Source organism: Nicotiana tabacum, chromosome 16 (genome assembly GCF_000715075.1).
Source record: "Nicotiana tabacum cultivar K326 chromosome 16, ASM71507v2, whole genome shotgun sequence".
Lineage (NCBI taxonomy): Eukaryota > Viridiplantae > Streptophyta > Magnoliopsida > Solanales > Solanaceae > Nicotiana > Nicotiana tabacum.
In genome coordinates, this window is record NC_134095.1 from 65,400,388 (window position 1) to 65,413,369 (window position 12,982).

General features: G+C 39.4%; 2 protein-coding genes across 2 annotated transcripts; both read right to left on the minus strand.

Moving 5' to 3' along the window:
- Positions 1-5,177: 5,177 nt before the first annotated feature.
- Positions 5,178-5,621, minus strand: LOC142170274 (uncharacterized). The gene has a single exon (XM_075232147.1). It carries the CDS (start codon positions 5,619-5,621, stop codon positions 5,178-5,180), a length of 444 nt encoding a protein of 147 aa, XP_075088248.1.
- A 24-nt stretch (positions 5,622-5,645) lies between these two features.
- Positions 5,646-6,230, minus strand: LOC107816320 (uncharacterized). The gene has a single exon (XM_016642016.2). The coding sequence runs from the start codon at positions 6,228-6,230 to the stop codon at positions 5,646-5,648; it is 585 nt and encodes a 194-aa protein (XP_016497502.2).
- Between the last annotated feature and the right edge of the window lie 6,752 nt (positions 6,231-12,982).

Here is a 12,982-nt window from a genome sequence, read left to right on the forward strand (position 1 = left end):
ATATGTCTATTATACGGAGCAATATGGGTGGCTATTGTTTTATTGTCTAGGCAGAGTGATAAGGTTGGCTATTATGATGTTGTAAATATGGAGAGATAAGGGTGGCGATATCAGGGTTGACATGTGATGACCTGGGGGCATAATGTTAATGATATTCATGTGATGGTGTGATTTTCCTAGTGTATGTCATGCACCTTACATGACTTGTTGTGTTGCTTCCCATGAACTACTCGATGCCTTTGATATTACTTGTTGACTTGGACTTTAATATTACACTCGCACAAGCATACACTATAGCATGACACTTATACCAATTCAGAAGTATGAAACTTGACATTTATTGATCTTGCACATGTATTCTTGTATTATCTACCTCGACTATGATATTGAGCCTGTGACCACACCGGGTGAATTGTGATATTGAGCCTGTGACTATGCCAGGCGGATTGTGATATTGAACCTCTGACTATGCTGAGCGGATTGAGATATTGACACGTGAGTTGTCCATGTGACTGTGATAAACAATGTGGGCATGAGGTGCCGTGGGCATATGATTTGTGGTTTGAGACTCGTGGCTTGTTATCATGATATAAGGTATCTCAGAGTAATGTTGTTGTGAGACTTGTGTTAGAACGGCTTGATTAGTTAGTTGTCATTGTTTTCCCTTATTTGGTTTCACTGGTCCTTTAACGATGTTTTGATTACTTTACCATTTATATCACATGTTTTATTCCTTGTTGCCATTTACTGATTCTTGCTTTCATTATTAGATTTATACTTATATAATGCACAACTTATTATGACTAATAGGTGTTTTGACTTGTACCTCGTCACTGCTCCACCGAGGTTAGTCTTGATACTTACTAGGTACCGACCGTGGTGTACTCATACTACACTTTTGTGCATTTTTGTGCAAATTCAGGTATTGAAGATAACAGACTCATGCAGAGTTAGCTTCTTGATCATGAGGATTCAAGATAGAGGTTCTTGGTCGTCGCAGTCCCTTGGAGTCCTTTTCCTTTTTGTTGTACTGTTAATTTGATATCCGAACAATATTGTATTTTGTTTAAAAACATTTCTATGTATTCAGATAGTCTTGGGAGGTTGTTGTGATTATTGCCGCGTAGGATTGTTTCACCTTTATTTCGATATTTATATTAAACTCTATTTTAAAAAATATCATTGTTAAACTGGCTTAATTATTGTAAGTAATCGGCTTACCTAGTCTTAGAGACTAGGTGCCATCACGATACCTAAGGTGAGATTTTGGGTAGTGACACGTATTCACTTACTCCACAAGGTGTGGCGTGCTATACCGAGTTTAGCAACAATGATGATGAAACTTTGCAAGATTTTTTACGGACACCAGATGAACACATGGATGTTCTTTTGTTAAGTATGTTGGAAATGTACGTAAAGTCCGAAGACGCCAATAGTACTAATGTTCCGCAAACTAAAACTAATGCTCAACCATCTAGTGATGTTTGCGGAGCTGCGTTATCCTAACAGGTTTGGCGTGAAAGAGTTTGGCCAGATTTAAATTTATTTTCAAGGGTTAACAAGGAGCGAGGACATAATTTCTTGCTAGTGCAACAACATGGAGAGTTGCCAAGTTTACAGAATTCACAGATCGAGTGGTAGATTGAAATTTACCTTGTTTTAGTATAACTATTGGGTTTATGTATAACAATAGTACTAACTCTGATATCTTTCATATGCGTTACCATCCAGATATAAATTTTACAAGTTATGAACTAATCAACAATTGGAATCTACCTACTTTTGGAGTGATGGATCATGCAGGTCCATCCTCGAGTCATTAGATATTTAATAATGTGCATCATGGGCTATCTACAAATTATTAATTGTACATTTAAGTTTCGAAGTTAATATATTATGTTAAGATGAACAAAATATCAACTATTTCATTGGTTTTATAGTGAAAATAAGAAACATGATGGTCTTGTCCGAAGTGAGTTGTGCATGATAATATTTTCAATCAGGATATGGTAGATGCACAAAGTGAGGAAGATGACGGTGATTATGAAAACGAAACTGATGAGCCAGGCGATGAAACACCCTTCCTGATGAGAGCAATGATGAGGAACCGCATTTCGCAGGTGAGAGTGACAATGATCAACTAGATTTGACAATGGAGCATGATGCCACCACTCAGCATGCTTCGTATATGCAGACTCCACCTACCGTTAACCACCAGTGTACGAGTCGTGTGTGTCCATTCATTTAAGGGAGATTCCCTACCTTGATCACTTGCCAACTGTGCCGGATGTGGATGCCCTCACAAGGGGTCTTGATGATATTCATATGGAAATGTGGGACGAAAGTAGACCAACAGAGCTTTGTAAAAATATGCTTTTCAGTGACAATGCTCACCTCAGCAGGGCTATGCAAATTTTCATCATAAAAAACAGATGTGAGATCAAGGTTGCTGAGTCATCTAAAAAACATATAAGGTGGTTTGTTATAGATGGGACCAAGGCTCTAAGGCTGCGTTGGAGAAAATTTAAAAATGTGGGTTGTGGGGAAATAGATTGGCAAGCATAATTGTAATATGGACACATTCAATAGGAATCATTTTAAGTTACACGTTGAGTTGATTTCCTTGTCTTGATTTCACACATTGAAATGTCCATAAGGTACAAGGTGAAAGAGTGCATACCATCAGTTGTGCATGTATATGGGCGTACCATTACCAAAAGAAAAGCATTTCTCGGGCGTAAACATGCGTTTGAGATTGTTATGGCAACTGGGATAAGTTATTTGTGGCTCTACCGAGGTACATGGCTAATTTGCAGTACTTTAATCCCAGGACTGTTGTTGAATGGAAGCCCGAACGACGTCCTGACATTCCACAAAAGTATTCAGATATTTGCCAAGGCATTTAAAAATCCATTGATGGTTTTGTTCATTTTCGGTTAGTAATCTCCATAGATGACACATATGTGTACCAAAAGTACGACATAAAGATGTTGATTGCCGTTGTAGTAGATGTTAATGGCCAAATATTTCCCTTTGCCTTTGCTACTTGTGCCAACGAAAGTCAAGAGACTTGGACATTATTTTAAACCACTTGATGGATCATGTTGTGAGACACGTTTAGGTATTTATCTAATATCGGATCGGCATACTGGGATTTCAGGTTCCGTGTGTGCTTTAGATGAATGGAAGTAGCCGTACGGCTACCACCATTACTGTATTAGGTACTTTAAGGCCAACCTCTAACGACCTTATATGAATAAGAGGTTGCATGATCTAATGTGGATGAATGTAACAAATCATCAAGAGAGAAAATTCTTGATGTGAATGGAATTGATTTGGTAGGAAGACGAAGTAGCTTATATTCCTGAGATTGAGAAATGGACTCGGCATAAGAATGGTAGTAGAAGATGGAGAATTTTGATTACAAATATCTCAGTCTGGCAATGGGTTATTAAAGTCAGCTCATGGACTATCAACCACTGCCATGGTGCTGATGTCACTCAAGCAGCTGGCAGAGAGGTTAGTTGATAGATTCCGAAGTGCATCCTCCTTGGTTGAAATGAGTGTTCAAGTTATGCCAAAACCGACGTAACAAAATGAGCTTTATAGGAAGCGGTCACAGTGGCATACATATTTGCAATATTACAGTACCTAAATATTTTTGAAGTTTGAACCAGTTTGCATCAAGGCTGTAGTAATAATACCCACACTATCAATGATAGCACTCGTTATGTTCATGTGGTAAATGGATGATTTATCACATTCCATACTCTCATGCCATGAAATGCTATCAACATACTTGGTTTGCAGCAATTAGGTATGTTAATAAAGAATATAGTATGGCTGCATACGCAAACACCTATAGTGGTAACTTCCAACCTTTGGGTTCTGAGTTTTATTGTCCACCAGAACCATTTGTAATTGTTTGTAACAAGGCATTTTTGTGTCATAGGGGAGTGCAAAAAAGAACGTAGATATGGAACTAAATGGATGTTGGGGATACTTTATATGCGCATAAATGTGATTTATGTTTCCAAACAGGACACGATTGACGTACATGTCCAACAATCGATTTGGGATGCGGTGCCAAACAACTCTTGGTGGCAGTTCATCCAACATTGACAACTATAACAACAACAACAACAACATACCCAGTAAAATCCCACTAGTGGGATCTGGGGAGAGTAGAGTACACAGACCTTACCCCTACCCCGAAAAGGATAGAGAGGTTGTTTCTAGTCGACTCTCGGCTCAACATGAGAGACAACAAGAAAAGAAACAAGAGAAAATGCACGTAACAACAAAAGATGCCAGAAAGAAAATAACAACAACGAAGAAGTGAAAGGACAATAACACAAAACTATGCAAAACAACAACGTGAGTACAACATAGACCGCTAACAAACCTACACAAAACTTTATCAAACTACCCGATACAAAGAGGGAAGTATCCCCTATCCTACCACCCTAATGCTCAACCTCTACATGTTCCTATAAAGAGCTATGTCCTCGGAAATCTGAAGCCGCGCCATGTCCTACCTGATCACCTCGCCCCAATACTTCTTAGGCCACCATCTGCCCTAATGTAAGCCACCAACACACCTTTCACCTCCAAAAACCTCCAAAGGATGCCCCTAGGGACCTTGTCATATGCCTTTTCTAGGTCAATAAACACCATATGCAAATCCCTCTTACTATCCCTGTATAGTTCGACCAACCTCCCGATAAGGTGGATCGCTTCCGTAGTAGAACGATCCGACATGAACCCAAACTGGTTTTCTAATATAGACACCTCCCTCCTTATCCTCCCTTCCATCACCCTCTCACAAACGTTCACGGTATGACTTAGTAACTTGATACCCCTATAGTTGTTACAATTCTAGATATCTCCTTTGTTCTTGTACATCGAAACCATTATACTCTACCGCCACTCATCAGGCATCTTCTTTGTCCGAAAGATAACATTAAACAACTCAGTCAGCCATTCCTAGCTTGCCCTACCCGCATATCTCCAAAACTCTACTGGAATCTCGTCTGGTCCGGTCACTTTACCCCGACTCATCTAACCCATTGCACCCACGACCTCCTCAACCTTAATGCGCCTATAATACCTAAAGTCTCGATGACTCTCGGAGTGCCCCAATTTCCCTAACACGATGTTTCTATCCCTCTCTTTATTCAGAAGTTTATGAAAGTATGACTGCCATCTTTGCCTAATCTGGCCTCTTCCATCAATACTCGACCGTCCTCATCTTTGATGCACCTCACTAGATCCAGGTTGTGAGCCTTCTTCTCTCTCGCTTTGGCCAACCGAAATAACTTCTTGTCCCCACCATTGCCCCCAAGTTCCTCATAAAGCTGACCAAAAGCAACAGTCTTAGCCTCTGTGACCGCTAATTTTGCCTCCTTCCCAGCATCCTTATATCTTTCTCTGTTCGCTCTCCTCTGATCCTCGTCGGTGCTCTCTACTAACTTAATGTAAGCCGCTTCATTGGTTTCTACTTTACCTTGGATCACGTCATTCCACCACCAGTCGCCTCGGTGCCCACTAGAGTAACCATTCAAAACTCCAAACACCTCTCTTGCTGCCTCCCTTATACAGTCCGATGTTGCCGTCCACATAGCGCTAGCGTCCCCACCACTCTTCTAGGCACCCATATTCGTCAGCCGCCTCTCCAACTCCTGCACATTATCCTTAGACAAAGCTCCCCACCCGATCCTCGACTGACCCCGTACAAACCTCTTCTTCCTTTTAATCAAGATATCGACGTCCATCACTAGGAGACTATATTGAGTTGCGAGGTTCTCACTTGGGATCACCTTGCAATCCTCGCACAACCCCCTATCACAACTCCTGAGGAGGGGATAGTCAATTTGAGTCTTAGCCATCATACTCCGAAAAGTAACCAAATGCTCCTCCCTCTTCGGAAACATAGATTTCACGATCACCAACTCAAAAGCTCTAGCAAAATCCAACAGTGAGGTACCACCCCCGTTCCTATCACCAAAGCTGAAGCCACGGTGCACTTCACCATAGCCACTAGCAGACAACCCAGTATGACCATTGAAATCCTCTCCTATGAATAGCTTCTCTGTAGGCAACATACCCCACACCACCTCATCCATCACCTCCCAAAAGCGCCTTTTAACCTCCTCGTTCAAGCCCGTTTGCGGCGTGTAAGTACTAATGACATTTAGAGTGCTCCCTCTAACTACTACCTTAATCGCCATCAATATGTCTTTCACCCGTTTAACCTCTACCACCGACTTTCTTAGCTCCCTATCCACTAAAATGCCCACTCCGTTCGTGCCCTTCACGACTCCGGAGAACCACAATTTATACCGGTCTACATACCTCGCCTTCGATCCTACCCACCTAGTCTCCTTCACACACGCTATATTAACCCTCCTATTATGGAGAATCTTCGCCAGCTCTATAGACTTACCCGTAAACGTCCCTATATTCCACGATCCAATTCTCAATTTACGGGCTACCTTGTTCCCTTTACACCCTTTGGGCCCCGTCCCACCCCCTGACAGTTGCCCTACCCCCTCCCCACAACCCGACCTCCCCGAGGACATGACCTTACTTTGCCACTACAAACCACAGTCTCCTTGCCTACGAAGGTCTAAAATAAAAAGGAGAAAAAACATCACATAGAACAAAAAAAGGAGCAAATAGTAACTACAAGCCCACTAGACTGACTAGACTAGTACAAAATACTACAACAACAAAGTAATTAACACAGGGGACAGAGAAACAAGAGGCTGGAGGTACCAATTTCGCGAATAGAACCTGAAACTTTCGACTTGGTATACTTCCGATGCTGCGGAATCCGGTGTATAGCTGCTACTCTACTGCTTGTGCGCGTGCACCTCCCAAAAGTGATACATGCAAAACACGCAAACACCCACGGAACCAAGAGAATAGGGGGAGAAAAAAACTAGAAAAATGATGGATTGGAGGATACCGACCACTAATGAACTAATTATTAATTACCGAACCGTTAATAAAACCACGATGGTTATAAAGAATATGAACAATCTAGTTATCCAATGACAGTATCTTCTTGCAAATCTTGACTCTGCCGATTTTCAAACCGTACCTATGGTTAAATCCTTCCTTTTTAATATTTCAACCTACCTTGAAATATTATCAGAAAACTGTACCAAATTCACCTTCTTTTGCAGAATCTCAACAATCTATCAATGCGTTCGCTTCAAAAAACCTTCGGTTTTTTACTTTTCTTCTGCTTTTTATGGAAATTAAACAGAATTGGGAAATAGATCAAAATAGTTTGGTTTGATTTAATACTATTTGAGAGTGATTTTTTCGTGGACAATTTTATTACACGGAAAGAATCAGAAAAACCAGAGTGTGATTTAGATCACTACAATAAAATGGAATGGAAGAATGACCATGCAAGCCCTAGGGCTGATTTTTCAATTTTCAACAGAGATTAATCAATTTTCAAAGATTAGATAATAGAGAGCAAATTGGGGATACGGATCTGAAAATGAACTGAGATCGAACGCCTTTTTTCTGGCACCTTAAAGTAAAAAGTCAGATTTGTGGGGCAAACCAATTTTCTTTTGAGAAGTATTTAAGACAACTGGAGGTGAAAATTAAAAAGAGGAATATAGGGAAGCTACAAAAATTAAGACTTTGTCTTAATGAGTAAATCAAAAATCCAACATTGACAACTATTAGGCATATTATTAGTAGGAACAAATGTCTGTAATAGTGCGTTTGCAATCAATGGAATAAAATTGTATTTCTAATAGTGTTATCTCTAGTTGACACTTAGCATTGAGAATTCAATAGAAAACATAACATATAAAATTTAAAAACAAATAAGACATTTTTCACTCGTCATTATCGTCACTATCAGGTACTAATTCATGGTTACTTTCATTTAGGTCTTCATTGTCATTTTCTTTGCCTTCATTGTCTCCATTTTGTTCTCATCCATCCGGACCCAGGGCATCATAATCCAGCCCCCAATTATCACACATTTCTTGTGTTTCATCACTAACATCAATAAGATCACTTGCTTGATTTCTACAATAATATCACACTCCAATGTTAAATGTCTGTAGCAGATATTTTCGTAGGCCCGCTCACTACATAACTGTTGGGAAAATAGGATAATCAATATCTCTATGCAACTTTTCCATTCTCTAATAAAGCTCAATGCAGATCCTCAGTCCTTTGGAGGTAGTTAAGATTATCCAGTGCATGATGAACGGCTAGTGCCTTTTTCATCTCTAAGATCTCGTTCATCAAATGCTGAACATTTTCTGGTTCTTCTCTATGTGTGGAAGTTTGGAACATTGCAGACAATGCTTGTGGTACAGATAGCCTATGCCAATGACATTATACCTCAATCGCACCTTTTTTGAGTATAGGGGAACCCACTATAGGTTTTCACTCCAAATTCGCACACCTTCAGGCTTTGTAGAATACGCCTCCCCTTCAATAATGTGTCCTACAATTTTTAGATCTATATGTACATTGATAGGTTTATTTTCTAATTGATGTAAAACACCATACAACCTATCATCCACCAAATCAGTATAGCAACCTAGCATATTTTTTTCAATAAAGGGATCAATTGTGTTTTGGCCCGTGCCATATGGATCTTCTAAGCTACCTTCATTCTTTTGCCTCTTCTTAAACTATTTATTAAAGGTAAGTGGCATTTTAGAAATGCTTGGTTAAATTAATAACTTAAAAAAATTGGTTCTACTTATCTAAGCGAAAATGTAGGTAGTTCAGCATGACACATGTATAATATGCGCTATTCAAGCGCACGCCTTGTCTTATCAACTTGAAAAGGTATGTATGCACTTGTACTATTATAATTCCTTTACGAGTTTAACATGGCACATGTACAATATGTGTTATGCAGTAGTTTAGAAAAATAGTACAAATTAAATACATGCCTTGTCTTGTCCAGCTAAAAAGGCATGCTCGCACTTGTACCGTAATGATTATTTTAATAGTTCAACATGGCGCATGTAGAATATGCGTTATGCAATAGTTCAAAAATAACTACAAATTAAATGCACGCCTTGTTTTGTCCAACTGAAAAGTCGTGCACGCACTTGTACCATAATAATTCCTTTAGTAGTTCAATATGGTGCATGTAAAATATGCGTTATGCAATAAATCAGAAAAAAGTACAAATTAAATACATGCCTTATCTTGTCCAGCTGAAAAAACATGTACGCACTTGTACCGTAATGATTCCTGCACTAATACAAGATGGCGCATGTACAATATGCGTTATGCAACCTAAAATCACTCATTCTTACCTTTAATAATCCCACACATGTTACTTCATTCTTTGGGAATCGTCAGAGTGTAAACAACCATTAATCTTAATTTCCATAAAATTTCAAGTCAAGCAATACAATATGTCTGACAACGATGAGGTCTTTACGTGTTACTGTGGAAACATGCAATTTTGAAATGATGCTGGGCTACTTGCCATCTAGGGCGCTAACGCTGGATATGTAAATACATCGTGAGTTATTGATATGAAAAATTTATGTTGTTTATTTGTATATTTATTTTATAACATGATACTGATAGTCATTTGTTATCATGACTATTCATACGAGAAAAATCAATGTAGTTTTAAAGAATGGTATGATGATCTCGTTAACCAGAAAATACTAAAAATCATGTTTACTAAACCTTTGGAAATGTACAAGGGAGTACAAAATAAAAATCTGAAAACTCGATGAAAAATGTTCCAACGTTGAAAAACAAGTGGAAACATTGAAAGAGAAACAAAAAGAAGCCGAAGAACAAAATAACCGACTGCAAAAAAAATTTCAGTATTTGAAGCAGAGAATAATAGGCGATAATGACTAAACGAACACATGGCTGCTTTAAGTGTATTGTTTATTTTATGTTTTAGATTTCATGTATTATGTGTTTTAACGTATTTTAATGTATTTTAATCTATTTTTTTATTTGTGATTCAAATATTTAATTAAGCAATAATACTAAAACTTAAAACACTAAGTTAATAATATTAAATAAAAATATTATTTACACCAAATTACTGTTTAGTATGAAATATATAACGCAAGCTAAATATAAATGTGTGTCACAACCTGTATGCTTTAGTGAATTGGTTGGCCTGAGGCGTATACCCTGCCGACCGACTATGCTATCAGGATCATCCTCATCCCGTCACCTTTTTATCTGAAGATGAACTGCAACATGATTATATGGAAGGCTAGCTAGATAAGTGGAGGGGTCAGTTGGGCTAGCAGTAATGTCACAACCCCAAATACCGGTCGTGATGGCACCTATCACATTACTAGGCAAGCCAATCGATCAACTAACCACAACTCATTTCCTTTAGTAATAAACCATTTTCAACACAGGTTTTAAATACTGATTTCATAATAAACGTTTAAAACGACAGAAAAATATGCGAAAGTCAAAATAACAATAACCTACACAGCCCCAACAATCTGGTGTCACGAGTCTAGAGCCTCTAATACAAGTCTGAATACCTAATACATCAATAGTCTAGGAATGCAGAAAGATAATAAGATAAGAGGGAGAGAACAGGGTTGTGGACGCCATGCAGCTACCTCAAAGTCTCTATCAAATACTGAAACAGCTGAAAGCCCTCACTCAGCTGCTCGGACACCTGGATCTGCACACAAGGTGCAGGAAGTAACGTGAGTACGCCAACTTATTAAGTAACTAGAGTAAATAGGGACTGAAAGTAGTGACAAAAAAATACATAACTGATTAATCAACAGAATATCAGGTCATCTTTACAGTTTAAAAATCAATTTTCGTTATAGAATCACATTTCCAGTTTAAAACATTAAAGTCAGTTGCTTAGCAATATATCCAACAGAGGCTTATTTAAAAGAAGAGTGAAATCAGTGAAAACATCATAACAAGGCCTCTCGGGTAAGGAATCACTCAGAATATGGCCCCTCGGGTAGCCTCTCAATCACTCGTGACTCGACTCTCGTCACACAGTACTCACTCTCAACATTCAGCTCTTTAGTATCTCATAATAATAGAAATCATAGTAACGACTGCGGCGTGCAGCCCGATCCGTAATTTATAGTCTACTACGCTCACTGGGGGTGTACAGACTCCGGAGGGGCTCTTACAGCCTAAGCATCATATTGCTGCGGTGCGCAGCCCGATCCAATATACATATCGCTGCAGGGTGCAGCCCGATCCAGTATATATATCGCTGCGGCGTGCAACCTGATCCATATAAGTATCGCTGCGGCGTGCAGCCCGATCCGCAATATATACATATCATATCCTCACTATTAGGTTCTCAACCTCTCTCAGTCATTAACCTCACAGCCTCTCGGGAACAACAATAGAAATTAGGGAACTCAGCCCAAACAATCCTCACAATTAGAAGTAGAAAGATAAACCAGTTTTAAATATTTAAATAAGTAAGACATGATTGAGGATATGTTTTTAGCAAGTAATAGTGAGGAAACATAGTCAAAATGCCCCTAAGGGTTTCTACAGGTCAGCACAAGGCCCGAACACATGGCATACAACCCATAATACAGTATAAATATCCAAAATACGGAATAATATAACGTTTCCAAATCAAATACGTGGCTTAATAGTCGCTACGGGACGGACCAAGTCACAATCCCTACCGGTGCACGCCCACACGCTCGTCACCTAGCATGTGTGTCACAAGACAAATCAAATACTGGGGTTTTGTACCATTAGTTCCAGATTTACAATGGTTACTTACCTCAAACCAGTGAAAATACTACTCCGCGACACCTTTGCCCCTCGAATCAGCCTCCACATGCATCGAATCTATCCAAAATCAGAACGAGGACGTCAAAATATGCCAAGGGAACGAAGATCAAGCGAAAACAATCAATTAATGGCACAAATCCCAAAATTACCAAAATACCACCCCAGGGCCCACGTCTCGAAATTTAGAATTTTTTACATCAATTCTCCCCACGAGTCTATGCATATCAAGAACACTAAAATCGGAGTCCAAATGACCCCTCAAATCCTCAATTTATGGCATCTTAAACTCAATCCCTAATCCTCCATTTTTAGCCCTTTAATTCCTTTAATTTCAGCCTTAATCCATAAAATACTTCCATAGAAATGTGTTTTAGGTCAAAAAATCTTTACCTTACGAAGTTCCCTTGAAAGCCCTCTTCCAAATTGCCCAAAAAGCTCAAAGCCGAAGTCCAAAAATAGTGAAATAACTAAATTTTGCAAAATGGAATAACTTATATATTTCGCCCAGACATTTTCGCATCTGCGACTCTCCAACCGCTTCTGCGGTACCGCATTTGCGGTCATGCCTCCGCTTTTGTGAAAATCACTTAAAGTCTAAAAATTGCATCTGCGATAGTCCATCCGCACCTGCGACTCCGCAGGTGCGGTCCCACACTGCATCTGCGGTTCCTGAAAAATCTCAACACTCCGCTTCTGCAGTTCATCTTCCGCACGTGCGGCGCCGCACCTGCGGTCCCCAAACCGCAGGTTTGAAAACACCAGAGGCAGCAAAAGTTCTACAATTCCACAAGTCTCAAACCTTCCTATTAACCTTCCGAAATCACCCCGAGGCCCCCGGGGCCTCGACCAAGAGCACAAACATAACCCAATACCTTATACAAACTTGTTTCCAATCATCAAAACACTTCTAACAACATCAAATCAATTAAAACACCTCGGATTCAATCCTAAGTTTCTAAAATCTTCCGAAATACGCTTTTGATCAAACACCCAACCAAACCACGTCCGAATGACCTGGAAATTCATACACACATCTCAAATGACACGACAGAGCTACTTCAACTCTTGGAATTCCATTCTGACCCCTATATCAAAATCTCGCCTATCAACCGGAAATCGCCAAAATATCAACTTCGCCAATTCAAGCCTAATTCTACTCCGTACCTTCAAAACACATTCTGATCACACTCCTAAGTCA